This window comes from Desmodus rotundus, chromosome 8 (genome assembly GCF_022682495.2).
Source record: "Desmodus rotundus isolate HL8 chromosome 8, HLdesRot8A.1, whole genome shotgun sequence".
In the NCBI taxonomy this organism is placed as follows: domain Eukaryota; kingdom Metazoa; phylum Chordata; class Mammalia; order Chiroptera; family Phyllostomidae; genus Desmodus; species Desmodus rotundus.
Window position 1 is genome coordinate 85761388 of NC_071394.1, and position 27934 is coordinate 85789321.

The following is a 27934-nucleotide window of genomic DNA, read 5'->3' on the forward strand; positions in this document are numbered from 1 at the left end:
TGAAAACAGACATCTTTGTCTTGTTCCTGATCTTAGTGGGAAATCTTTTAGTTTTTGCCCATTGAGTATGATGTTGGCTGTAGGTCTCTCCTATATGGCCTTTATTATGTGGAGGAATGCTCCCTTTATTCCCACTTTTCTGAGTGTTTTTATCATAAATGGGTGCTGTACCTTATCAAGTGCTTTTTCTGCATCTATTGATATGATCATGTGATTTTAGTCTTTCCTTTTGTTTGTGTGATGTATTATGTCTATTGATTTGTGAATATTGTACCATCTTTGCATCCCTGGGATGAATCCCACTTGATCATGTTATATGATCTTTTTAACGTTTTGCTGGATGCGGTTTGCCAATATTTTGTTGAGGATTTTAGTGTCTGTTCATCAGCAATATTGACCTGTAGTTTTCCTTCTTTGTTGTGTCTTTATCTGGTTTTGGGATTAGAATGATGCTGGCTTCATAAAAAGTCTTCTGTCTTCTTGGATTTTTTGGAATAGTCTGTGAAGGATAGGGGTTAGCTCTCCCTTAAATGCTCTGCAGAATTCTCCTGTGATATCATCCAGTCCATGGCTTTTGTGTGTTGGGAGCTTTTTGATTACTGCTTCGATTTCTCCAGCACTTATTGGTCTGTTCAGGCTTTCTGTTTCTTCATTCAGTTTTGGAAGATTATATTTTTCTAGAAATTTGTCCATTTCACCTAGGTTTTCAAATTTCTTGGCATTAGTTTTTCAGAGTAATTTCTTACAGTCCTTTGTATTTCTGTGGTATCCAATTGTTTGCAGATTGCTGTTGCAGTCTCTGCTTTTAATTTCTGATTTTGTTTATTTGGGTCCTCTCTCCTTTTTTCTTGATGAGTCTGCTTAAAGGCTTGTCGATTTTGGTTTTCTTTTCAAAGAACCAGCTCCTGGATTTATTGATCCTTAGAATTGTGCTTTTAGTCTCTATGTCATTTAATTCTGCTCTGATCTAGGTTATTTCCTTCCTTCTACTAGCTCTGGACTTCATTGTTGTTGTTCCTCCAGTTCTTGTAGAGGTAAGGTTAGGTTGCTTATTTGAAATGTTTCTATTCTTTTTTAAGTAGGCCTGTATTGCTATGAACTATTCCTCTCAGGACTGCCTTTGCTGTGTCCCATGTGTTGGGTTGTTGGAGTTCATTTTCATTTGTTTCTAGAAACTGTTTGATTTCTTCCTTGATCTCAATTCTTAATCCATTCATTCTTTAATAGCATGCCATTCAATCTCCATGAGTTTGAGTGTTTTTGAGTTTTTTCCTTGAGGTTGGTTTCTGGTTTCTGTCCCTTGTGATCCAAGAAAATACTTGATATGTTTTCAGTTGTCTTGAATTTGTTGATGTTGGTTTTGTGTCCTTTCATGTGGTCTATCTTTGAAAATGTTCCATGTGCATTCGAAAAGAATGTGTATTTTACTTCTTTGGGATGAAGGGCTCTCTCTATATATATCAGTTAAGTCCATTTGATCTAGGACATTGTTGAATGCCACATTATCTTTGTTGATATTTTGTTTGGAACATCTATCCATTCTTGACAGTGGTGTGTTAAAATCCCCTCTTATAATTGTGTTGCTGTCAATCTCTTTGTTGAAGTCCTCCAAAATTTTGCTTATATATTTGAGTTCTCCTATGTTTGGTGTATATATGTTTATAATGTTTATGTCTTCTTGATGGATTCTTCCCTTGAGTATTATGAAGTGACCTTCTGGGGCTCTTTTTATGGCCCTCTTTTTGAAGTTATTTTGTCTGATATGAGTATTGCTACTCTGGCTTTTTTGTTTTTCCTGTCCATTTGCTTGGAATATTTTTTCCAGTCCTTTACTTTCAGTCTGTGTAGGTGTTTGGTCTTAGATGGGTCTCCTGTAGGCCCATCTATTTGTGGGTCATGATTTCTTATTCACTCTGTCTTTTGATTGGAGCTTTTAATCCATTTAAATTTAAGGTTATTATTGATACATACTTATTCATTGCCATTTTTTTCCTTTGTACCTGTATTCCTCTCTCTCTCACACTCTTTATCTTACTTTTCTTAAAGCAGTTCCTTTAGCATATCTTGCAATGCTGGTTTGGAGGAGATATACTCTTTGAGTCTTCTTTTATCTGAGAATCTCCTTATTTGGCCTTCCATTTTAATTGAGAGCCTTGTTAGATAGACTGGTCTTGGTTGTAGGCCTTTGTTTTTCATTACCTGGACTATTCCTTTCCAGTCCCTTCTGGCTTGGAGTGTTTCCATTGAGAAGTCAGGTGCCAGTCTTATCGGGACTCCCTTGTATGTTACTTCCTGCCTTTAAGATTCTCTCTTTGTCATTGAAACTTGGCATTTTAATTATGATGTGTCTTGAAGTGGGCCTCTTTGGGTTCCTCTTGATTGGGACTCTCTGTGTTTCTTGGATTTGTGCAACTTTTTCTCTCATCAGACTAGGGAAATTCTCCATCATTACTTTTTCAAACAGGTTTTCTATCCCTTGCTCTTCTCCTTCTGGTATCTGTATTATATGGATGTTATTATATTTCATGTTGTGCTGCAGTTCCCTTAACGCCTCTTCATTGTTTCTGAGTCTTTTTTCTTTTCTTGCTATTTCTGGATGTTTTTCCTACCTTTTCCTTCAGCTCACTGATTTGACCCCCTGCTTCATCTAGCCTGCTTTTGATTCTTTCTACTGTGTTTTTCAATTCAGAAATTGTATTCTTCATTTCCTCTTGGCCCTTGCTGATAGTTTGTATTTCCTTGTTCATGTTGATATAGCTTGCAGTGAGTACATCATAGTTTCCCTGTAGTTTTTGGTAATTTTCAGTGAGCTCATTGAGCTTCCTTATAACCATTTCTTTGAACTCAATGTGTGATAGTTGACTTGCCTCTATGTCATTTAGCATTCTTTCTGAGACTTCCTTCTTTCCTTTCACTTGGGGTTTATTTTTTTTGTCTTCCCATTGTTTGTGAGACTCTTCTTGTTAGCTTGTGCTTCTTAAATTGATCTGTTCTGACTCCCTGGGTTTGTGGTGTGAACTTCTATGGTAGGAGACCTGTGATATTCAGTGCTGCAGTCTCCTTAATCTCCTGAACTTGCTGCCTTTGGATGTCTTTTATGTTGGCTCTCTGGATGTCTTTGCATTTTGATTGTTGTTGGGTCTTTCTTTGGTGGGTCTTTTCCTCCAGCTGGTTAACTGAGGGTCACTCCACCCACCATGTCTAGAATTCTGTTGTGCTGGTGCAGACAGTTTATACTGAAGCTGGTTCTCCTGTCTGTCCAATGTTTTGAAGCTTCTTTTTCGCTATTGTTCAGTTGTTTATTCTGGGTAATTTCTCCACCATTTAGTTGTAATTCCAGATTGGTCCTGGGTGGAGGTTAGTGTAGCTTCCACTCACTCCTTCTCCATCTTCCTTTATTATCTGTTGGTGGTTCCTTTGTTGGTGGATTCTCTCTTCCAGCAGGTATACTGGTGTTCACAGCTCCCACCTACTCTTTTATGTGATCAGTTGGAGGGGGAAGGCAAAATGGTTTAAGACAGCAGGAGTGTATTCTATGGAATTTAAAGTACCATCCCATAGGGAAGAGATAGGAGATCCTTTGGATAACTATAGTGTTAACTGTGATATTTCACCCAACTATCAACTTTTTAGAAAGGGTGGAAAAAGGATAAGACTTGTTAGAGGGGGGAAGGATTGTGAGTTGAATCCAGAAAACAGTGAGCTTGTGGGAGGTCAGATTATGAGACATAGTGAGAATAAGGATAGAAAATAAAATAGGCACAGTGTGAGAGAGAATAGAGTTGACCACAACAGTAATAAAGTACTGGAAGACAGTGAAATGGGCTAAGATCCAGGAGGGGTTCTGTGTAGTATTTACAATTGTGTGGAACAACAATTGTTTACAATAATACTGGAACAACAATCATATGACAGAATCTATATGATCTGAATGACAAGAATAGGACATACATGACATGACCTAGAGTAGTGTGCTGTTGGAACACAAGTGAAATGAAAGAAGGAAAATTAAAATACACTATGAAAGAGATAACATGTAAAACCAGTCAAACAATGCAATTAAACAAAATGATGAAAACTAAACAGAAAGAAGTGAAATAAAAAATACTAATAAAATAAAAGAAGTAAAAATAATGAAAAAATAGTAATAATACAAATAAACAATACCACCCAAGTTCTCTGGAATAGCAAAGTGAAAAAAATATGGAACGCTTCACAAATTTGTGTGTCATCCTTGTGCAGGGGCCATGCTAATCTTCCCTGTATTGTTCCAATTTTAGTATATGTGCTGCTGAAGCGAGCACTGCTTAATAATTCTTACTGTTTTATGTGTATCTGTGTATATCATTAAGATTTTTTCTATGCAATATCATGTTATTTGCAAATAGATATTGTCTTCTTCATTATTTAACTTTATTCTGGTTTATTCTATTATAGTTGTCCCAATTTTTCCCCTTTGCCCTTCTCCATCCCACCCCAGCACCTGCTCCCATAGTCCCTCCCCACCCTGTTGTCCATGCCCATGGATCATTCATACATGTTCTTTGACTACTTTCTTACCTTTCTTTCCACCAATCCTCTGCCCCCTTTTCCTCTGGCAGCTGTCAGTCTGTTCCCTATTTCCATGTTTCTGGTTCTGTTTTGCTCAGAACCAGAGACATTAGTTTATTTTGTTCATTAGATTCCTCTTATAAGTATTATCCCTAAGAATCCCAAAACACTAATTCAAAAGAACTTATGCACCCTGATGTTTATAGCAGCACTATTTACCATAGCCTAGTGTTAGAAACAGCCTAAGTACCCATGAATAGCTAAATGGGCTAAAAAAATGTAGCTCACCTATACAATGGAATACTATGGAGCAGAAGGAAAGAAGAAGGAATTCTTATCCTTTGCAACAGCATGGATAGAACTGGAGACCATTATGCTAAGTGAGATAAGCCAATCAGTGAAAGACAAATACTTCTTAATTTTTAATATGGATGCCTCTTATTTATTTTTCTTGCCTAATTGCCCTGGTAAGTTCAATATCGAGTGAAAATGTTGAGAGAGGATATCTTTATCTTACTCTAGATCTTAGGGAAAGCATTAATTTTTAAAAAACCATTAAGTATAATGTCAGTTGTAGGTTTATCCTAGATACTCCTTATCAAGTTGAGGATGTTATCTTCTATTCCTAGTCTGTAAAGTGTTGTTAACACAAGGGTTGAATTTTGCTAAATGCTTCTTCTGCCTCTATTGAGATGATTATGCATTAATAATTATTCTAATATGCATACTTTTTACCTAATTTCAGTTTTATGTGTTTATGAAACTATATTATGAATTCATAAATTCATAATTTGCAAAACAAGATATGGTATATTCTCTTTTATTTGTATTTTACCATGTATCTCAATATAATGCTATGTAGAGAGTAGGCACAATAAGTGTTCTACGAGCTAACAGCTAAACTTTTCTGTGGTCTTTACCATAACTCGAACTATCTATAAACCCTAAATCTCTAGGCTAGGCATATATTTCATTGGGCTTTACAATGATTTTTTCCTTAGGTCTAGTATTTTCTGTGAAATTTGCTAAAATATTACAATTTGTGGATGATTTATTTAACTGTTTAAAAATTTACTTTTAGGTTATTAATATATCCCTGCGTTTCTTTGTCAATACTAAACATACTGTAATTGTGGTTTATATACCATATTTTGTATATAGTTGTAGTTTATTATAGCATAACACTCCATTGTATTGATATACCATTTTTCTACTGTAAATAGGTATTTTTATTGTTTCCAATGTGCCATATTTTCTTTGATCCAGCCTATTTTCTTTTCCACATCTGTTTTTTTTATTATTTTTATTTTTTAAATATATTTATTGATTATGCTATTACAGTTGTCCCATTTCCCCCCCTTCACTCCACTCCATCCTGCACACCCCCTCCCTCCCACATTCCTCCCCCTATAGTTCGTGTCCATGGGTTATACTTATAAGTTCTCTGGCCTCTACATTTCCTATACTATTCTTACCCTCCCCCTGTCTATTTTCTACCTACCATTTATGCTACTTATTCTCTGTACCTTTTCCCCCTCTCTCCCCTTCCCACTCCCCCATTGATAACCCTTCATGTGATCTCCATTTCTGTGGTTCTCTTCCTGTTCTAGCTGTTTGCTTAGTTTGCTTTTGTTTTTGTTTTAGGTGTGGCTGTTAATAACTGTGAGTTTGCTGTCATTTTTACTGTTCCTATTTTTTATCTTCTTTTCCTTAGATAAATCCCCTTAACATTTCATATAATAAGGGCTTGGTGATGATGAACTCCTTGAACTTGATCTGCCCTTCCATTCTAAATGATAGCTTTGCTGGATAGAGCAATCTTGGATGTAGGTCCTTGCCTTTCATGACTTGGAATACTTCTTGCCAGCCCCTTCTTGCCTGTAAGGTCTTTTTTGAGAAATCAGCTAATAATCTTATGGGAACTTCTTTGTAGGTAACTGTGTCCTTATCCCTTGCTGCTTCTAAGATTCTCTCCTTCTGTTTCATCTTGGCTAATGTAATTATGATGTGCCTTGATGTGTTCCTCCTTGGGTCCAGCTCCTTTGGGACTCTCTGAGCTTCCTGGACTTCCTGGAAGTCTATTTCCTTTGCCAGATTAGGGAAGTTCTCCTTCATTATTTGTTCAAATAAGTTTTCAATTTTTTGTTCTTCCTCTTCTCCCTGTGGTACCCATATAATTTGGATGTTGGAACATTTAAAGATGTCCTGGAGGTTCCTAAGCCTTTCCTCATTTTTTTTGAATTCTCGTTTCTTCATTCTTTTCTGGTAGGATGTTTCTTTCTTCCTTCTGGTCCACACCGTTGATATGAGTCCCAGTTTCCTTCCTATCACTATTGGTTCCCTGTACATTTTCCTTTCTTAGCATAGTCTTCATTTTTTCATCTAATTTGCAACCAAATTCAACCAATTCTGTGAGCTTCCTGATTACCAGTGTTTTGAACTGTGCATCTGATAGGTTGGCTATCTCTTCACTGCTTAGTTGTATTTTTTCTGGAGCTTTGAAGTGTTCTGTCATTTGGGCCATTTTTTTTTTGTTTTGTTTTGGTGCACCTGTTACATAAAGGGGGCAGAACCTTAGGTGTTCAACAGGGCGGTGTAACGCTGATTGCTGCACTGTGGCGCTGTATGTGGGGGAGGGGCCAAGAGGGAGCAATGGTGCCTACTCCACTCTCTGCTGGATTTCAGTCACTCCCTTTGCTACCCACAATCAAATTGGGCCCCTCTGGTGCTGATTCCTGAGTGAGTGGATGGGCTTGTGCATGCTCTAGGCCCCTGTGGGTCTCTCCCAACGAATTCTCCTGTGAGACTGGGAGTTTCTCCTGCTGCCGCCTCAACCCCCATGGGCGTTTTCAATTAGATGTTTGAGGCTTTATTTCCCCACGCTGGAGCCCTGGGTTGCGTGGTCTGTTTCTCTCCCCCACTGTTCCTCCTGGTTTATCTATGTGCGAATGTGGGGCTGCACTGCCTTTCCGGCTCCACAATCCGCCACCTCACTGGGTCCACCAGATGCTGCCTTGCTGTGAGTCCTCTCCGCCCTGGCTGCCCATCTTCGCCCCTCCTACCAGTCTGGATGAATGTTTCTTCTTTATCTCCTTGGTTGTCAGACTTCTGTGCAGTTTGTTTTTCTGTCAGTTATGGTTATTTTTTGTTTTTAAATTGTTGTTGTCCTTCATTTGGTTGTGCGAGGAGGCGCAGTGTGTCTACCTATGCCTCCATCTTGGCTGGAAGCTCACACTGCCCACATCTGTTAATTACATCCCAGAAAACCTGGATGATTACTTGAGAATAAGAAAACATCTACTCTCTCTTTCCAGAGCCATCAGCTCTACTTACTCTCTGTTTGGTATTTTTCTGACCAAGAACCAAACTGGTGTTCGATAGTCTTTGAATTAATTAATATCCTCAGCTCCCTTAAACATTGAAAGCATTAAGCCCAACCCACAAAATACTGGAGACATAAAAATAGGGTAGTTTTGAGAGAAAGGGAAATAAAGGGAAGGTCTCTTTAAGGAATTAAAAAAAAAGAAATAGGACATTTTGGTAGTGGGTAGATATTGGGTGAGTAAGATGGTAGAGAGGCAACATTAAAAGTGGATTGTGGAATTAAGTCAAAGTTGTCCAAAATTGGTAGGTATCTTTTAATTTCAGAAAATGCAACATAACTTGTTAGTTTTTGTCCATACTTTGTTTAATTCTGAAAAACTATCCCAGTATCTGGTTATTAAGAATGTATAAATTTCGATATTTGAGATCTTCATAATGGCAGAACATAATGTTTCTCTTCTGGATTATTTTGACCAAAACCAAAAAGTTCTTGGTATACATATTTCTTTTCCTGAAGATTGAATTAGAATCTTCAGTGAGGCATCAATAATGGCAAAAACAAATATTTGTCAGCTACACAAATTGCCACATGATATCGTTTTTTTTTCTAAACAGAGAGATGAGTTGACTTTGGGGATGGTTTTTTTATATCAATAATTACTGAGGGAAATTTCACTTTCTGAAATTTTTAGATATTAATGCTGTAAATGGCACCATATTGGATATTTACTGGTAGTTTGGCAAATTTCTTAATGAAAGGACAGGTGAAAAAAAGATTTACGTACACAAAGGGAAAATTTTAATCACTTAGCAAAAAGAAATGAGTTTGCCTTTATATTATACAATTAATAAGTTAACCATAATACTATACAAAACACTGATGAATTAAAATGCTAAGCATTTTTTGTTATAATTTTTTTTTAAGTTTGTAGGAAGATTTTTAAGTCTTGCCTCAGAAATAATGCTTTTGCCTCAGTGGGTTCATTTCCCTATGGTTCGTTTGGACTGTGAAGATTTGAAGACAGGCCTAACAAATAAAGCAAGAGCCTTTGCAAATATATTATTAAATGACATAGCTTCAAAACATAGAAAAGAAAATGAATGGTAAGTAGAATTAATTGCCAAATTTAGAATTATCAGGCTAAAAGAAATATTTTGCTAATAACTCTTGTTAAAAAACAAAAGATAAAAATACTAGTAGTACTTACTACTTTTTCTCCATAGCTGCCCCCCAGGGAGGTTTCTTTGTAGAAGCATTGGTTCAGTTTTGTTTGATACTGTTTCAGGCTAGTTTTGAGCCAATGCAGGATTAAAAAAGAAGAAGAAATTGAAATAAACCCATATTTGGACACAGGTTGCGTGAAAATGGAAAGATTATAGACATTCAATGATACTGGGAATATCTGGAATTATTCCTGACCCCAGTATTTACATGTTGTATCACCTAGCTTACTTTTCTCATCTCCAAAATGGACACATAATACCTACTTTGCAAGGCAGCTATAAAATTGGATTAATAAATTAGTGGCCCCACTACCTGAATGTGTTTATGTGCCATTTGCTTACCTCACAGTTTGGTTTGTCATCGGCTTGGGCTACCATGCTCTCATTTTGTTTGCTTCCTTTTCTTTTGCTTCAATGTGTCTCCCTAAAACACTCAGATTCTGCTCCAGCAGGAAGAAAACACCCCCAGCACTATCATAACATCTCTTTTTGCACTATCCACTTTAACACATACTTCCTACATTTTTGATAAAAATAAAATTAAAAGAAGAATACCCAGGGGAAAAAAAGAATTCACTATCAAGTCCTACATGATCTGACTCCTGCTTACCTCTCCAACTTTATTTTATGTCCTCATTTTTGTATTCATGTTGACCTGCTTGCCATTCCTGAAATATGCCAACCTCATTGCTACCTCAGGCTGTCTACCTTGCTGCTTTTTCTTCTTGGAGGCTTTTCCCTGATATGTGTAGGACTCACTGTTTTCTTTTCTCATATTGACTATCACCTCCCTAAAGGGCCCTTCCCTGGCCACTTTATATAAATAGTGGTCCTTTCTCTACACTCCATAAATCTTTATCTTGCTTTCTTTTACTTCATAGCACTTTTTACTACCTAACGTTGTGCTATGTATTTATGTGCATTGTCTCTCAACTTGAATGTAAACTTTATGAGAAAAAAGACTTGATCTTTAGCTGTTATAGCTCCACTGCTTAGAACTTTGCTTAGCATATTGCAGATACTCATTTATTAAGTGAATGAAGTATATTTACCACATAATAGAAATAAAATACCTGCATGAGCCAAATTTATTTATTTTTAATTACTTACCTCTTTTATACTTTGCTTTTGTGTGAGGTTTTTCTGATATTTCTGGTAATGGCATGACAATACAGACATGCGAATTACAGGGAAAAAGTTTTATGAAATGTACCTTTAGTTTAATAAATGACTATAAGATATCTATTCTTACATACACAGGATACTCTAAGAGAATTGTAGATTTAAAACAATGTATACAAGAATTTGATCTTTTTATGTGCTCTACTGCCATGTTTCACAAGAGGCAGTAATAATAATAATGATAAAATTAATGATTACATTAACAATTGTAGTTATTAGGAAATGAGAGCATATTCTGTACTAGGCCCTTTTACATTCATTATCATATTACAACAATCTAGCAAGATGAATGTTAATAATTTTATTTTATACATATGGAAACTAAGCCTCAGATATTTGCCTAAGTTCACAAAGCTAGTAACAGCTGAGGCAGGATTTAGATTTAGGGCTGCTTGACCCAAAGTATGCTCTTTGTTACACTGCTTATCGGGGTATTCAAGAGAGTTGATGAGATCAATAGAAAAAAAAATACCATAACTCCACATGAAAATGTTAGCTTAATTTTATAGATGTTTGAGGTATGCTGAGTTATATAGGTATGTTATTCTTGAATATTTTAAGATATCTTAGTGAATTAACCAATTATTTTTAGGATATCACAGTTCTTATTTTATAGTAATCATAATAATGTACATTTATTGAGTATGATACAACATTAGTTACCATAACTATAGTAAAGCAGAGTTTTATGTCAGTATTTGCAGTGAATTTGAAGCAATTAAAGAACATGCATTAAAAGTCCCTGAGACAACAGAAGAGATGATGGATCTGATCTTTTATGTAGAAAAAGCCCGGATGATAGGAATTCAAGAGTTGGCTTTAAGGATCAAGGTAAGAATGTCTTTTTTTTTAAAAGATTTTATTTATTTATTTATTTATTTATCTATGAGAAGGGAAAGGAAGGAGAAAGAGAGGGAGAGAAACATTGATATGTGAAAGAAAAATCAATTGGTTGCCTCTTGTACACCCCCAACCGGGGACCTGGCCTGCCATCCAGGCATGTGCCCTGACTGGGAATTGAACCAGCGACCCGTTGGTTCACAGCCTGCACTCAATCCACTGAGCTACACCAGGCAGGGCTGCTGTGTAGTATTTACAAAAATATGGAACAACAATTATTTACAGTAATACTGGGACAACAATGATATGACAAGAAATATATGATCTGAATAAAAAGAATAGAAAGTAAAAGACCAAGATTAGTGTTATTGGAATACAAGTGAAGTGAAATAAGAAGAGTTAAAATGCAATACGAAAGAGAGAACAAGGAAAACCAGTCAAACAATGCAATTAAACAAACAAAATGAAGAAAACTAAACAGAAAGAGGAGAAATAAAAAAAAATCAAATAAAAGGAATAAAAATATCAAAAAAAAAACAATAAAATGCAAGTTCTATAGGAGAGCAAAGTGAAATTTGTCTGAGTTTCTCAGTTGTTGGCATTAGCCTTGTGATTCCTCTCTGGATCTGTTTTTGGTCCTTTCACAGCTCCAGTCTTATTGTCTCACACTTGGGAAAAGAAAAAAGAAAAAAAAAGGCCTGCTGCTGACATTAAACCTGCTAAGCAAGTTCTGCTGGTCTCCCAGGATGCTGCAGGCAGAGGGGGGTTGGGCTTCCCTTTTTTCCTTTCCTGTGTCTTTAGGTGGATGGGGGCTAGGTCTGGGCTGCAATAATCACAGGAGCCCAGCCTCCACCCCAGGCCTTTAGAGTGCTGCCAACCCCCACTGTCCATCTGTGCCATGCTGGCACCTTTAATCCACCATGTTGTTCCCCCCCAGCCCCACCCCCACCCCGTGAGGTACCCTGATTTGGAGTAAATTGTGCCCTTCCACCTCCTTCTTTGCTGGCGGAGCTGCTGCAAGAGCTCCTTAAACAGCAGCTGATAGCCCTTTTTTTTTTTTTTTGAGTAAATTCCTCTTGTTTGCACCCCTGTTCTTATCAAGCACCTGGCTTTTCACACAGCCCAACTCTCTGACCAATCTGGAGACTACCCAGGTGAGGGTCTGTCACAGCCCAACTCTTCTGCCTTCTCTAGGTATCACCTAGCTCCCCAATTTTTCTGTTAATGTCCTAGCCAGTGACCCCAGTCCTAGCAGGGGAACACTACCTGTATTCATCTCCCATTACATCTTTATTCCTTCCAGAGACTTCAATAATCCAGCTCTCCTGGCACGGGCTGCCTTCCCTGTCCTGGTAGGGGAGGGAGTTGCGGAGTTACAATCACTGATCTGGCTCTCCTCCAAAGCTCCTGGGGCAGCCACTGACCCTGGCGCCAGGTCATGCACTCCAGCAGCCTTGGTCCCTGCCCAGGTCCCAGAGACCTTACTGTCCCAACACAATTTCCTTACCATCTGTTTTTCAACTTCCTTTACAGTTATTGGCTTCCAAACTTCATAAAAGCTGGGATTCCATTGGCTGTTCATTCTGTTCTTCAGAATATCAGCTAGGTGGCCCCGTTGGGTGCACATCAAGTGGATTCAGCTCCCACCTACCTCACCGCCATCTTTAGTCTATTATATATATCTTAAACCTAACCCTTCAATTTGCCTTTGAATCTATATTTAAATTCTTAAAATTTATAGCACTGCATATGGATCATGAAAGCTATAGGGGGTAAAGATATTCAAATTTTCTACTCAGGTAAATCTGTTGGTTCTAAAATCTTTTTCTTTGCCATTCACCCCTAAACTCTTCTGGACAATTTTTGTATACTAATACTGTGGGCAGAAAAAGTGGTAATGTCACTTATTTTGCAAAACAAAATGAAAGATGCTAAAATCTTTGTCACCATTCAAAAATCAAATACATAAGAATTAATAATATAAAATTCTTTTATTAGATTGTTATTGAATTTATTTTTTCATTTTTAAGAATTTTTATTGATTATGCTATTACAGTTGTCCCATTTTTTCCTCCCTTTTATGCCCCTCAGCCCTGCACCCTTCATCCCTCCAGCATTTCCTCCTCCTCCCTTAGTTCATGTCCATGGGTCATACATATAAGTTCTTTGGCTTTTCCATTTCCTATACTGTTCTTAACCTCCCCCTGTCTATTTGGTACCTACAAATTATGCTTCTTATTCCCTGTACCTTTGCCCCCATCCTCTCTCCCCTCCCCATCCCTGCTGATAACCCTCCATGTGATTTCTATTTCTGTGATTCTGTTCCTTTTCCAATTGTTTGCTTAGTTTGATTTTTTTGGTTTTTATGTTCAGTTGTTGATAGTTGTGAGTTTGTTGTCATTTTACTGTTTCATATTTTTGATCATTTTCTTTTTCTTAGATAAGTCCCTTTAACATTCCATATAATATGGGTTTGGTGATGATGAACTCCTTGAACTTGACCTTATCTGTGAAGTACTCTATCTGCCCTTCCATTCTAAGAGATAGCTTTGTTGGATAGAGTAATCTTGGATGTAGGTCCTTGCCTTTCATGATTGTGAATATTTCTTCCCAGCTCTTTCTTGCCTGCAAGGTTTCTTTTGAGAAATCAGTTAACAATCTTATAGGAACTCCTTTGTAGGTAACTGTCTCCTTTTCTCTCGCTGCTTTTAAGAATCTCTCCTTATCTTTAATCTTGGGTAATGTTATTATGATGTGTCTTGGTGTGTGCTTCCTTGGGTCCAACTTCTTTGGGTCTCTCTGAGCTTCCTGGACTTCCTGGAAGTCTATTTCCTTTGCCAGATTGGGGAAGTTCTCCTTTGTTATTTTTTCAGATAAGATTTCAATTTCTTGCTCTTCCTTTTTTCCTTCTGGCATCCCTATGATTCAGATGTTGGATCATTTAAAGTTCTCCTGGAGGTTCCTGAGTCTCTCCTTATTATTTGTTTTGAATTCTTGTTTTTTCATTCCATTCTGGTAGAATGTTTATTTCTTCCTTCTGTTCCTAATCGTTGATTTGAGTCCTGGTTTCCTTCCCTTCACTGTTGTTTCCCTGTATGTTTTTCTTTATTTCACTTTGCATAGCCTTCACTACTCCCTCTATTTTGCATCTGTACTCAGCCATTTCTGTGAGCATCCTGATTATCAGTGTTTTGAACTCTGCATCTGATAGGTTGGCTGTCTCTTCCTTGCTTAGTTCTTTTTCTGGAGTTTTGATGTATTCTTTCATTTGGGCCATATTTCTTTGTCTCAGTGCATCTGTTATGTGGTCAGGGACAGAGCCTTAGGTATTCACCAGGGTGTGGCAACCTACATTACTGCACTGTATGGGGGGAGGGATCAAAGAAGGAACAATGATGCTTGTTGGGCTCTCAGGGGGGTTTTAGTCACTTCCCCTGCTATCCACAAGCAAATTGGGCCCTTCTGGGGCTGTTTCCAGGGTGGGTAGGTTTCTGTATGTTCTAGGACCCTGTGGGTCTCGCCAACAAACTCTCCTGTGGGGCTGGGAGTTTCTCCCATCGCAACACCCACAGGTTTTTACAGCCAGAGGTTTTGAGGTTTTATTTCTCCACACTGGTACCCTGGGTTTTATTGTTTGTCTCACTCCCCAGTTGTTCCTCCTGCCTTATCCACTTGTCAGTGTTGGTCTGCAGGTCCGCCAGTCACTGCCTGGCCAGTCCAGTGTGTCACATTGGCACATGTCTTCTCTGCCCCAGCTGCTGGTCTCTGGCCCTCCTACCAGTTTGGATGAATGTTTCTTTAACTCCTTGGTTGTCAGACTTCCATATAGTTCTATTTTCTGGAAGTTCTGGTTGTTTTTTGTTTTTAAATTTGTTGTTGTCCTTCTTTTGATTGTGTGAGGAAGCAAAGCATATCTACCTATGCCTCCATCTTGGTGGAAAGTCCCATAAAATTCTTTAAAATCAAAAGTAAAGCCTTACTGAACAGAAAGCTGCATGTTTGGTCACCTTTTTCAGTCATGTATAAGGATGAACAAGAGTACCTTTATTTAAATCACCTTCAAGTGAAAACTTTTAAAAAGCTTTATTTTCTGTATAGAAGACTGGGATTGTGTGTTAAGAAGCCAAATTAAAAAATACTGCAGCTACTGAAATACCCATCTAATATGGGTGATATGAAATATCAATTAATAATCTGAGTCAAATTGAAATTTGTAAGAGTATTTGTTGTTGGTTCTTCTCTTTTTCATATTGCATTGTGTTTTCTATATGGTGTATATACTAAACATGGAGTTTCTTTTGTAGGAATCCAAACGCCGACTGAGTTACTTTTTAGATGTTTTTCTATTTCCTCAAGAAGATTTAGCTTTGAATTCCACTGTCCTTATGTGGCCTTGGAAAATTAATCCTATTTTTGATGAAAATGATGAGGTAAAAATATTTCTTTAGTATATATTTTATATTCTGACATTTTAAGCACAGTGTTTATTTAATTGTCATACATACGTCATGTCTACCTTTAAAAAGTAACTGTATGTATCAATATGAGTTTGGGGCTAGCAACATTTTATGGCCCTTCAGGCTTAGGATGGCCTATTAGGCTTAACTCACATGGTCTATTAAGAAGTGAGACTAATGTTAAAGAAGTCAGAAGTATTATATAACTTAAAAGATTTTATTTATTCATTCCTAGACAGAGGGGAAGGGAGGGAAACACAGAGGGAGGGAAACATCAATGTGTGGTTGCCTCTTGTGCTCCCCCAACCAGGGACCTGGCCTCCAACCCAGGCATGTGCCCTGACCAGGAACTGAACCAGCAACCCCTTGGTTTGTGATCCAGCACTCAATCCACTGAGCCACACAAGCCAGGGTGGAAGTATTGTATACCTTGATAATAATAGTAATAGTAAGCACTGTACTCAGTGCTTTCCCTTTCCATTTATTCAATCATTTAATACTGACAAAAATCCCAGGTAATCTTATTTTCCCCATCTCATAGTTGAGAAAAATGTGTCTCAGAGAAGTTAAATAACTTGTGCAATATCACAGAGATAAGAAGTAACAAATCAGGATCCTGAATATAATTTAGATTTTGAAGAAGTCCTAATGCAAACCAGTTTCTTTCTAAATTTGGAAATGAGATGGTATAGTAATGAAAAGTCAGATAAACCAAAGTTATAATCCAGGTTTTGACTTTAATGATTTTATGACATTGGACATGCCTCTTAACCTCTGTAAGCCTAAATTTCTTTATCTCTGAAATGAGAATAATAATACCTGTGGTAACATAAGTACATTTTTAATAGTTCTTGACACATGGCATATGTTTAATAAGTGGTAGCTTTTTAATTATTATCTCAGAACTGGTTAAATAGTTACAGTATCTGATTAATAAATAAAAATTGTTACAGTCACTTTGACAATCTATGAAAATTTGCTTGTATGGTTTATTGCTGTTTGTATTTTAATATCAATGTTTTATTTTTACACATTTTTACTTCATTAAAAGTTATTATTACTATACAAAGCATTAAGATTTTTGATGTGATGATTCCTTTGTAACAAAATAATTAACATGATTAAATTGTCTTTTATAAAGCTCATTGAGAATGCTAAACATAAAAAAGAAAGTGAGCTAATTGCTAAAAGAGAGAAACTGATTTTGGAAATAGAAAAAGAATCACGCCGCATGGAGGAGTTTGCAGAATTTGCAGAACTGGACCGCATGCAACAGGTCTGATAAATATGTGAGACAGTAGCTATGGCTGGCTCACAGATTAACACAGGACATGTTTACATAAGTTTAGAAATCTAGAAAAACATGAGCTTACTATGGCAAAACAGGAGCTTGACTCTTAGTCCTAGAAGTAGTACTATGATCTTTTTGTGACTTAGTTTTGTAAGATATAACCATACTTTTTGCTGTCTATCATAGTAATGGTGTGAAGTTGATATTTAAAGTTTCTATATAAATGCAAGGACATAGTCTATGCAGTATCGTGTAATCTTATTTTTATAAATTACTTGGATATTTCTTGAGATAAAAATTATTTGCTTTCAGTATGTGACCGATGTAAGACAACTACAAAAACGTATTCAGGAATCTGAAGAAGCAGTTCAGTTTATTAATAAACAAGAGGAACTTTTCAAATGGGAATTGACAAAGTATCCCGAACTGGATAAATTAAAAGTTAACATTGAGCCCTATCAGAAGTTTTTTAATTTAGTTTTGAAGTGGCAACGAACAGAAAAACGGTAATTTTCTGGCAATGTAATAAAAAATTAAGCAAATGATGTAAAAGAATTCATAAACAAATACATATTGATTTTTTGGTGGTGTTAGCTAACTGTTTAGAGTAGGAATTATCTGTTAATTTAAAGAGAACCAAGTATAACATAGGAGAAGCATCAGATATTGCTAAGGTATCACCTCAGTTTACTAATCCATATAATATCTAAAGTATAACTTGAGTTTTCCAGAGGTGGTTCACTTTTTAATGAAATTAATTAATTAACTTGATGAATGTTCACACCAAAAATTAGAAGCATGATGTGAAATCTGCATTTTATTTGGATATTGTTAGTCACCCATTTACAGTCTGATGCATCTTTTAGCCATGCAGCATAGCGGAAATGATGGTTTTAATCTTGTTTCTTTACCATCAGTTCTACCTATATGACTACCACTCTTGCTCTCACTTGTTTCTTTTGTATAATGAGAAGTCTAGCCTAAAGAATCCGTAAAGTCCCTTCAAACTCCAAAAGTCTCTGAGTTTAATATTATTTTTTCTCTTAATTCAGGTGGATGGATGGAGGGTTTTTGGACCTTAATGGGGAAACCATGGAAGCTGATGTAGATGAATTTTCCCGAGAGATTTTTAAGACACTGAAATTTTTCCAAATGAAGCAAAAGAAGGAATTACAAGAAAAAAGAAAGTCAGCAAAAAGACGATCTCTTGAAGCAGAGAAACTTGAAGAAGAACCAAAAGAGAATCCTACTGTAACTATGTGCTCTACAGTAATGGAGCACATAAAAGTTTTTAAGGTATGAACACACTTAGTGGTATTTTAGAAAGCCATGGTAGGGCTCTTCACACCATCAACTGGTAAAGAAGATAAATAGATATGGGAGAAAAACCAAAGATGAATCCAGAAAACTTGATCCATTACTGAATCCATGCTTCATTTTTTTCTAATGGAGTCAGCAAAATCTATTCCTTCATAGAAAAATGCTTGACAAGATAAAAGATAATAACTAGCTATAAAATGATATAAAGAGGCTGAAGAATTAATAGGACAGACCAGTTAGCCTAAACTAAGGGCAACAGCACAGGGTAGCAGTTAGTTAGGAGAGTTTTGGAGTCACACTGCCTAGGTTAATATCATAATCCTGCGCTTGTTAGTGGCATATCCTAAGAGAGATGTGTAGCCTCATGCCCTTTGGTCACCTCATTTATGAAGAGAGAATAGTAACAGTTTTGGGGAGAGTTAATATTGCATCCAACTTCCCATGGCAGTAGTGACAGTGATTCTAATGGTAGAGCCAACTTTCTACTGTCAATATGCTTGAGTGCAAACTGTGTGATAGGAATTTGAGCTTTGTTTCTGTCTGTCTAGCACTCTGAGATTCCATGAGGTATATGAAAAATTTCTAAAGTAACTACTTAAAATTATTCCCAATGTTTAATGTATTTGTATGTTTTAAAAAACAGGAAGAGATATATCTGAAGTCCTTCCAAAGTTTTTCACCATGTAACTCAGGTTATCAGTGTTATTACTTTCTTGTGAATGCTTCCAGTTTTGTTACACATATAACAATGTATTTTATTATCCTTTCATTGTTTTACATAAAGTATAGCATACTATATGCATTATTTCTCCCTTTGTTTTGATTAATTTGTCTTGGAGGCCCTTTCTCATTGTATATAGAGCTTTTCATACTTGTTGAACAGTTGAAAGAAGTTAGTCTTTTGTTTCCTCTCCAGCCTCCTAAGGAGGTGCTCTCCACACAGGTTGGCTATATTGCTCTCAGCTTTCTGAATGGGTGAGAAGATAATGAATTTCTAATGAAGATAAATTTATCTACTTCAAGAGTATGTGCTGTCTACTTTATAGATGTTAAAAACTAATTTATTTAACAAATACTTATTGAGTGCCTGTTATATCATGTTCTGATGAGTCCTGGGGAATATGATGGCAAGCAAAAACAGATGATGGTGATAAAAACTGGAAGGTTAAAACCAAAGTCCTTAATAATCAAATTGAAATTTGGGTATTTTATGTTCCTCCAATTTTTAAAAAATGTACTTTATTAAATTATTATTATTTACCCAAAAAACTAAAAACATGACTGCTATACAAAGATAAAAGCAAATGTGTCAAATATTTGTTTTACTTAGTGATTAATGAGAGAACCAGTATGATGGTAAGTCTGGTCCAAGGAGCATTTGATGAGCTGAGTATTTTTAGGCAATTTAATAAAGGGATGTTAGAAAAAGATTGATAGTATTTATTGGTTAGGGCCATACAGGACAGTATATGATAACAATATGCCATTATACCATTTGAAGTTATCTTTTTGCTTAGGCAGAAATTGCTATACCGGACAAAAACCTACAAACTAACGTAATTTTACAAAATCTGGGACTTAAAGTAATAAACAGTTAAGTTGAACAAAGTACACTCTTTAAAGAGTTAAATTTTCCTTTCCATATGACATTGAAAGAACATGCCACATACCTATTTTTGCCTTTCCCCCTCAAGTTAAAAAAATTTTTAAATTATAATTGACATACAATATTAAATTGGTTTCAGGTGTACAACATAGTGCTTCTCTATTTATATACCTTATAATGTGATCACCACCATAACTCCATTAACCATCTGCCACCGCACAAAGTTATTATGATATTATTGACTAAATTACCTGTGCTGTACATTATATCCCTGTGACTTACATATGTTATAATGAAATTTGTACCATTTATTCATTCATGTTTTTTTAATCTACGTCTTCACCTCCATCCTCTCTGACAATATCAATTTGTTCTCTGTATCTGCTCCTGGTTCTGTCTTTTTTATTTTGTTTTGTTCGTTCATTTGGTTTTTTAAGTCACATATGTGAAATCATATGGCAGTTATCTTTTTTTGTGTCTGACTTTTTTTACTTAGCATAATACCCTTGAGCTCCATCCATGTTGTTACAGATGCCAAGATTTTCTTCTTTTTTATTACTGAATAGTAATATTCCATTGTATTCCACCATTTCTTTATCCATCCATCGATGGACACCTAGGTTGCTTCCAAATCTTAGCTATTGTAAATTAAGCTTCAATGAACATAGAGGGGGTGCATATGTCTTTTAGAATTCGTGTTTTGTACTGGGTTCAAACCCTCCAGTATATATTAAATATTTTAAGCGTATGTGTATGGAAGTCAAATGAATGACTCATTATTATTTATATTTTTACCATTAGGAAAATATTCCTACTGTCTCCATCCTATGCAATCCAGGAATGAGAGCACGTCACTGGAAGCAGATTTCAGAAATTGTAGGCTATGACTTGACTCCAGACTCTGGAACTACACTGAGAAAAGTTTTAAAATTAAATCTGACACCATACTTGGAACAATTTGAAGTGATAAGTGCAGGTGCAAGCAAGGTAAATATGATGATCAACTGAAATACTTTATTTAATGAGTTTGTTAATCAAATAATTATAGTTTTGTTGTGGTTGAATGTATAGTACTGGATAGCAGTGGGAGGAGATGGGGGAAAGTGATATAATACCACTCTACTCCCACCCCCTACCCCCACAAAGTGTGTACCTCCATCCTAACTTCTTGTCCTGAATCTAGACTAGAAATGGCTCCTTTGACCTCTTCTTAATTCTACCACATTCTGATATACATGGAGGATATGCTAGTCTTGATACATAACTTTTTCATTAAGCATATTGGGTGGATGTACGTGTGGCTTGTGGTACATTGTGTGTATTCTAGCAGAATAAGTATAGTCCACTAGGGTTCTTGAAATACACAGAAAGCATCTCCAGATTATAGACTGGAGAAAAGCCACTTTAGGGAAAGCCCTGGAGGTATTTTATTCTGTTGTCTATTTTAGTACTGACAGTAGTAGTTTTCATAGCAAGTGAATTTTTTAAAACTACATTATCATTCTCCTTAGGAATTTGTTAATTGTTTAAAAAACTTTTCTAACTTAAAGACAATAACAGTATAGCCACATATTATTTTAAGACATATACTTACTGAATTTACTAGGGAAAGTCAATATAGTAAGATTCTCTTTTCACCATCCCATTCATTCTTCTTTCCTCCATTTTAGGAATTTTCACTAGAGAAGGCCATGCATACAATGATAGGAACTTGGGATGATATTGCTTTTCATATAAGTCTATACCGTGAAACTGGAGTCTGCATTCTTTCTTCAGTAGATGAGATTCAGACACTCCTTGATGATCAAATTATAAAAACTCAGACAATGAGAGGCTCGCCTTTCATTAAACCATTTGAAAAAGAGATCAAGGTATGTTAAACAGGATAGCTCCTGGTCATTCATAAAAATTGCAATATTAATTACATATATACTTTTTTGGAAATAAGTCAGTTTGATAGATACCCTTGGAGAAATACAGGGACAGATATTTAAAAATTAATGTGGAACTATATAGAACAGATCTGAGACATTGCCTCAATTGATTTAAAAAAGAACAAATTATATTTTATTTGAAGAAATCTTCTCCAACTATAATAATTGACTTGGAAGGAAAACAGTTGGTATTATTTATTCTAACTTTAACCAGTCTAGCCCTTGTTCCATGCTATTTCCTTGTAACTTGTAGTGAAGTTCTACATACCAGGCTTTAAAAAAATATATTTATTGATTATGCTATTACAGTAGTCCCATTTCCCCCCTTCACTCAACTCCATCCTACCCACCTACTCCTTCCCACATTCCCCCCCTATAGTTCATGTCCATGGGTCATACTTATAACTTCTTTGGCTTTTACATTTCCTATACTATTCTTACCCTCCCCCTGTCTATTTTCTACCTACCATTTATGCTACTTATTCTCTGTACCTTTCCCCCCTCTCTCCCTCTCCCACTCCCCTGCTGATAACCCTCCATGTGATCTCCATTTCTGTGGTTCTGTTCCTGTCTAGTTGTTAGCTTAGTTTGCTTTTGTTTTTGTTTTAAGTGTGGCTGTTAATAACTGTGAGTTTGCTGTCATTTTTACTGTTCATATTTTTGATCTTCTTTTTCTTAGATAAATCCCTTTAACAATTCATATAATAAGGGCTTGGTGATGATGAACTCCTTTAAGTTGAGCTTATCAGGGAAGCACTTTATCTGCCCTTCCATTCTAAATGAAAGCTTTTCTGGATAGAGCAATCTTGGATGTAGGTCCTTGCCTTTCATGACTTGAAATACTTCTTTCAAGCACCTTCTTGCCTGTAATGTTTCTTCTGAGAAATCATCTGACAGTCTTATGGGAACTCCTTTGGAAGTAACTGTGTCCTTTTCTCTTGCTGCTTCTAAGATTCTCTCCTTCTGTTTCATCTTGAGTAATGTAATTATGATATGCCTTGGTGTGTGCTTCCTTGGGTCCAGCTTCTTTGGGACTCTCTGAGCTTCCTGGACTTCTTGGAAGTCTATTTCCTTTGCCAGATTATAGAAGTTCTCCTTCATTATTTGTTCAAATAAGTTTTCAATTTTTTGTTCTTCCTCTTCTCCTTCTGGCACCCCTATAATTCAGATGTTGGTATGTTTCAAGATGTCCTGGAGGTTCCTAAGCCTCTCCTCATTTTTCCAAATTCTTGTTTCTTCATTCTTTTCTGGTTGGATGTTTCTTCCTTCTGGTCCACACCATTGATTTGAGTCCCAGTTTCCTTCCCATCACTATTGGTTCCCTGTACATTTTCCTTTGTTTCTCTTAGCATAGCCTTCATTTTTTCATCTAATTTGTGACCAAATTCAACCAATTCTGTGAGCTTCCTGATTACCAGTGTTTTGAACTGTGCATCTGATAGGTTGGCTATCTGTTTGTTGGTTAGTTGTATTATTTCTGGAGCTTTGATCTGTTCTTTCATTTGGGCCATTTTTTTTTTTTGTCTTGGTGCACCTGTTACATAAAGGGGGCAGAGCCTTAGGTGTTCACCGGGACGGGGTAACGCTGGTTGCTGCACTGTGACTCTGTATGTGGGGGAGGGGCTGAGAGGGAGCAATGGCGCTTGCTACACTCTCCACCGGATTTCAGTCACTCCCTTTGCTACCCACAATCAAATTAGGCCCCTCTGGTGCTGATTCCCGAGTGGGTGGGCTTGTGCATGCTCTAGGCCCCTGTGAGTCTCTCCAACGACCTCTCTTGTGAGGCTGGGAGTTTCTCCTGCTGCCCCCTCAACCCCCATGGGTGTTTTCACTCAGAGGTTTGAGGCTTTATTTCCCCATGCTGGAGCCCTGGGTTGTGTGGTCTGTTTCTCTCCCCCGCTGTTCCTCCTGGTTTATCTATGCGTGAATGTGGGGCTGTAGGGTCTGTCAGCCACCACCTTGTGAGGTCTGCTAGCTGGAGGCTGGCCTGCCCCATTCCACAATCCACCACCTCACTGGGTCTGCCAGTCCCGGCCTTGCGGTGAGTCCTCTCCGCCCCCGCTGCCCGTCTCCACCCCTCCTACAGGTCTGGAGGAATGTTTTTTCTTTATCTCCTTGGTTGTTGAACTTCCATACAGTTCGATTTTCTGTCAGTTCTGGTTGTTTTTTGTTTTTAAATTGTTGTTGTCCTTCTTTTGGTTGTGCGAGGAGGCGCAGTGTGTCTACCTATGCCTCCATCTTGGCTGGAAACCATACCAGGCTTTAATTATATTTCTGAACAACTAGTTTGAGGGTCTTTTAGAATAATTAATGAGTTATTTGCCACTTGAAGAAAAACAAGTGATATTTAAGATTTTAAGATTATTTGATATCCTTAGAGTTGATGTGGGTAAATACACAAAGCAAACAAATTATAATAACTAATACTGCCATAGGTAGTATCAAACTTCTAACTGGGAGTATATATATAATAAGGAAAAAACAAACAAATGGATTTTTCCCCTTATATTTCTTGATTTCTAACTATGTGCCAGGTATGACTCTAGGGGCTTTACATTTACCAGTCCATTTAATTTCCATACCAGACTTTCAAGGCAAGGACTTTTATTATCTGTATTCATAGATAAGGAAACCAAAGCATAGTAGAATAATTTACCCAAGTCTGCCTAGCTAATATATGAAACAGAGCTGGAATTCAAATCAAGGCAGTCTGGTTTTAATTTAAGAATAAATAGTGTTTTTTTTAAATCTTCATCCAAGGACATACATGTTGATTTTAGAGGGGAAGAAAGGGAGAGAGAGGGGTAGAGACACATTGATGTGAGAGAGAAAAATTGTTTCCCTCTCATACGCACCCCTACCATGACAGAACCTGCAACCTAGGTATGTGCCCTGACAGGGAATTGAACCAGTGACCTTTTGGTGTATGGGACAGCTCTCCAACTGAGCCACAGTGGCCAGGGCATAGTAGTGTTTATATGAAAGACCTCGGCTCTCAATATTTAGAGAAGACAAAGAGTTGTGTTCTTCTAAAAGGACATAATACTTCACATTTTCTCTTGAATTAGGCTGACCTAAGCTTTCCTGATAATACATCTTCTGAAGAAATTTCTTGTCTAACAAGGGAGCATTTACAAAACAAATTTAAAAGCTCTTTTAGAGCTTTAAAAACAACTAAAATATTAGGCCTAATCTCTTGATATATAGGATCATAGGGCACACATCTAAGAACCAAAGAGAGATTATATGAATGACTTCAACTAATGAAATATCTTATTGATTCTAGCAGATATCAGAAATTATAGGCTATGACTTGACTTGTGGGAGTAAGGAGACTTTTTCTGTTTTTGTTTTTTTTTCCTAAATTGTGTTATAGAAAAGGTATTTTCAATCTGGCACAAAAGACATTTGGGGCTAAATAATTCTTTGTTGTGAAGTTTAGCAGCATACCTGGCTTCTAGCCAGTAGATATGAGTAGCACCCTCATCCCATCAGTTGCTAACAAATGAACGTGTCTCCACACATTGTCAAATGTCCCTTGAGTTGGGGGACAAATTAGCCCCTAGGTTGATAACAATTGCTTTAGATAAAGATATGAGGGGTGAACCCCCCAAACCAAATTCATTTATAAAAATTTTGTATTTATTTTTACATGTTTAAACTTCAGTCACCTTCAAAGTACTCTCCATTTGATGCAATTCATCTATCAAGACATTTTTCCACTGGTCAAAACAGTTTTTGAACTCATTGATTTTGATGCCTTTTAGTGCTTCTTGCCATTTTTTGTTTGAGCAACAAAAAATTAGTTGCTCAGGTTGAGATCGAGTGAATAGGGAGGGTAGGGCACAAAAGTCATGCCAGATTTGGTCGAAAACTGCTGAACAATCTGCAAGATAGGGGCAGGTGCTCTACTGATGCAGTGGGCAAAAGTGTTGAAAGAATCTTAAAAAAAAAAAAAACATCATGTAATGGGCAAAAGCTTTGAAAGAATCTTCAAAAAAAATTCACTGAAGCTGTGTGTAGCCTCTCACAACAACGCCTGCTAGGACACTGATACAAATGAGTTCCTAGAACACTCACCTAGAGGGGGGAGCCTGTACTACAAGGGACCTGCCCTCCAGAAGATAATTGTGGTTTTCTGGGGAGGTTCCCTCTCATATATTCCTGGATGCTTTTTGGACTTGAGGTGGTTTACCTAGGCATTAGGAAATTGGTTTAAATAATTATAGTCATTTCTAGTTGTGAGTTCCAATGATTTAAGAAAACTTCAGACCTCCTAGAGTTTTTCTAACCCATGTGAGACAACCATAAGTGACCTTGAGCTGTTGTGCATTGATTTAAAAATAACAGCAACTTTTAAACACATATCTCTTGCTATAATTTATGGTTTTTCTTTAATAACTCAAATTTACTAAATTTACACTATGCTTTTCATTAAGGCCTGGGAGGACCGTCTGATTCGAATACAAGAAACAATTGATGAATGGCTAAAAGTGCAAGCTCAATGGTTATACTTGGAGCCCATTTTTTGTTCTGAGGATATCATGCAACAGATGCCAGAAGAAGGACGTCAATTTCAGACAGTAGACAGATATTGGAGGGATATCATGAAGTTTTGTGCAAAAGATCCAAAGGTGTAGTGTTTGTTTTCTCTCTTACAAATAAAGGCAAACCTTTATTATGGGCTATGAAAAAAAAGCATTTGGCTTTTTTCTCTTTCTTTGTCATTTTATCCAATATTTATTTATTTATTTATTTATTCATTTTTTTAATTGTTGTTCAAGTACAGTTTTCTGCCTTTTCCCTCCACTCCTCCCCATACTTTTTTTCTGATTAAAAAAAATAAAACCTGCTTATTTTACACAAACTAGAAAGTTCAGGAAAAATGTAATAAATTATAAAGTATTAAAATAATTTTGCTTTTCAATTCATAAGATATACTACTTGTAATTATTTTTAAATTAAATTTATTGGGGTAACATTGGTTAATAAGATTATTTATATAGGTTTCAGGTGTACATTTCTATGAAACATGATCTGTATATTGCATTGTGTGCCCACCACACAAAGTCAGATCATCTTCCTTCACCATGTATTTGACCCCCTTGACCAGCCCCCCACCCCCTTCCCTCTGGTAACCACCATACTGTTGTCTGTGTCTATGAGTTTCTGTTCATTTTTCTTATTTACTCATTTGTTGCTTTCAGTTTTATATCTCACATATGAGTGAAATCACATGGTTCTTAACTTTTTCTGACTTATTTTGCTTAGCATGATATTCTCAAGGTCCATCCATGTTGTCACAAATGGCAGTATTTCATCTTTTCTTATGGCTGACTAGTATTCCATTGAATATATGTACCACATCTTTTTTATCTAATCATCTCTCAAAGGACATTTTTGTTGTTTCCACGTCTTGGCCACCATGAATAAAGCTGCAATGAATATAGGGATGTATTTATCTTTGCCAATAAATGTTTTCAAATTTTTCAGGTAGATGCCTAGAAGAGGAGTTGCTGGGTCATATGGTAACTCTATTCTTAATTTTTTGAGGATCCTCCAGAGTGTCTCCTATGGTGGCAGTACCAGTTTATATTCCCACCAACAGTGAATGAGGTTTTCTTCTCTACAACCTCTCCAACACTTGTTATTACCTGTGTTTTCGATACTAGCCATTCTTACAGGTGTGAGGTGGTAGCTCATTGTAGTTTTGATTTGCATTTCCCTAATAGCTAGTGAAGTGAGCATCTTTTCATATATCTGTTGGCCATTTGTATGTCTTCTTGGGAGAAGTGTTCAGGTCCTCTACCCATCTTTTTTTTTTTTTAATTTTTATTGTTATTCAAGTACAGTTGTATGCCTTTTCTCCCCATCCCTCCACCCCACCCCAACTGAACCCACCTCCCTCCCCCGCCTCCACCCTCCCCCTTGGTTTTGTCCATGTGTCCTCCATAGTAGTTCCTGTAATCCCCTCTTCCCACTGTCCCCCCCCCCCCCCCGGCTATTGTTAGATTGTTCTCAACTTCAATGTCTCTGGTTTTATTTTGTTTGCTTTTTTCTTCTATTGATTATGTTCCAGTTAAAGGTGAGATCATATCTCTACCCATCTTTTAATTGGATTGTTTGTTTGGTGTTGAGTTGTATGTGTTCTTTATATTTTTTGGATGTTAACCCCTTGTTGGATGGTGGAGCTGCTTCACATGTA

General features: G+C 36.8%; 1 protein-coding gene and 1 non-coding gene across 5 annotated transcripts in view; one reads left to right on the forward strand and one right to left on the reverse strand.

Annotated features, from left to right (window-relative positions):
• DNAH12 (dynein axonemal heavy chain 12) overlaps positions 1 to 27934 on the forward strand; it is a 219239-nt gene that overhangs the window by 34005 nt on the left and 157300 nt on the right. For 3 of the 4 annotated variants that reach the window (XM_045192339.2, XM_053929996.1, XM_053929995.1), the window contains 9 exons: positions 8801 to 8979; positions 10977 to 11112; positions 15426 to 15551; positions 16720 to 16854; positions 17182 to 17375; positions 17922 to 18165; positions 20597 to 20782; positions 21466 to 21666; positions 26169 to 26363. In XM_045192339.2, the coding sequence (XP_045048274.1) occupies positions 8801 to 8979; positions 10977 to 11112; positions 15426 to 15551; positions 16720 to 16854; positions 17182 to 17375; positions 17922 to 18165; positions 20597 to 20782; positions 21466 to 21666; positions 26169 to 26363 (1596 nt within the window). Of the gene's footprint in view, positions 1 to 8800; positions 8980 to 10976; positions 11113 to 15425; positions 15552 to 16719; positions 16855 to 17181; positions 17376 to 17921; positions 18166 to 20596; positions 20783 to 21465; positions 21667 to 26168; positions 26364 to 27934 lie in introns of those variants that run through there. The other variant, XM_045192340.2, reaches the window with a different exon arrangement.
• Positions 4198 to 4304, reverse strand: LOC112301327 (U6 spliceosomal RNA). Its single transcript, XR_002974470.1, has one exon. It is a non-coding gene; the product is annotated as a U6 spliceosomal RNA (small nuclear RNA).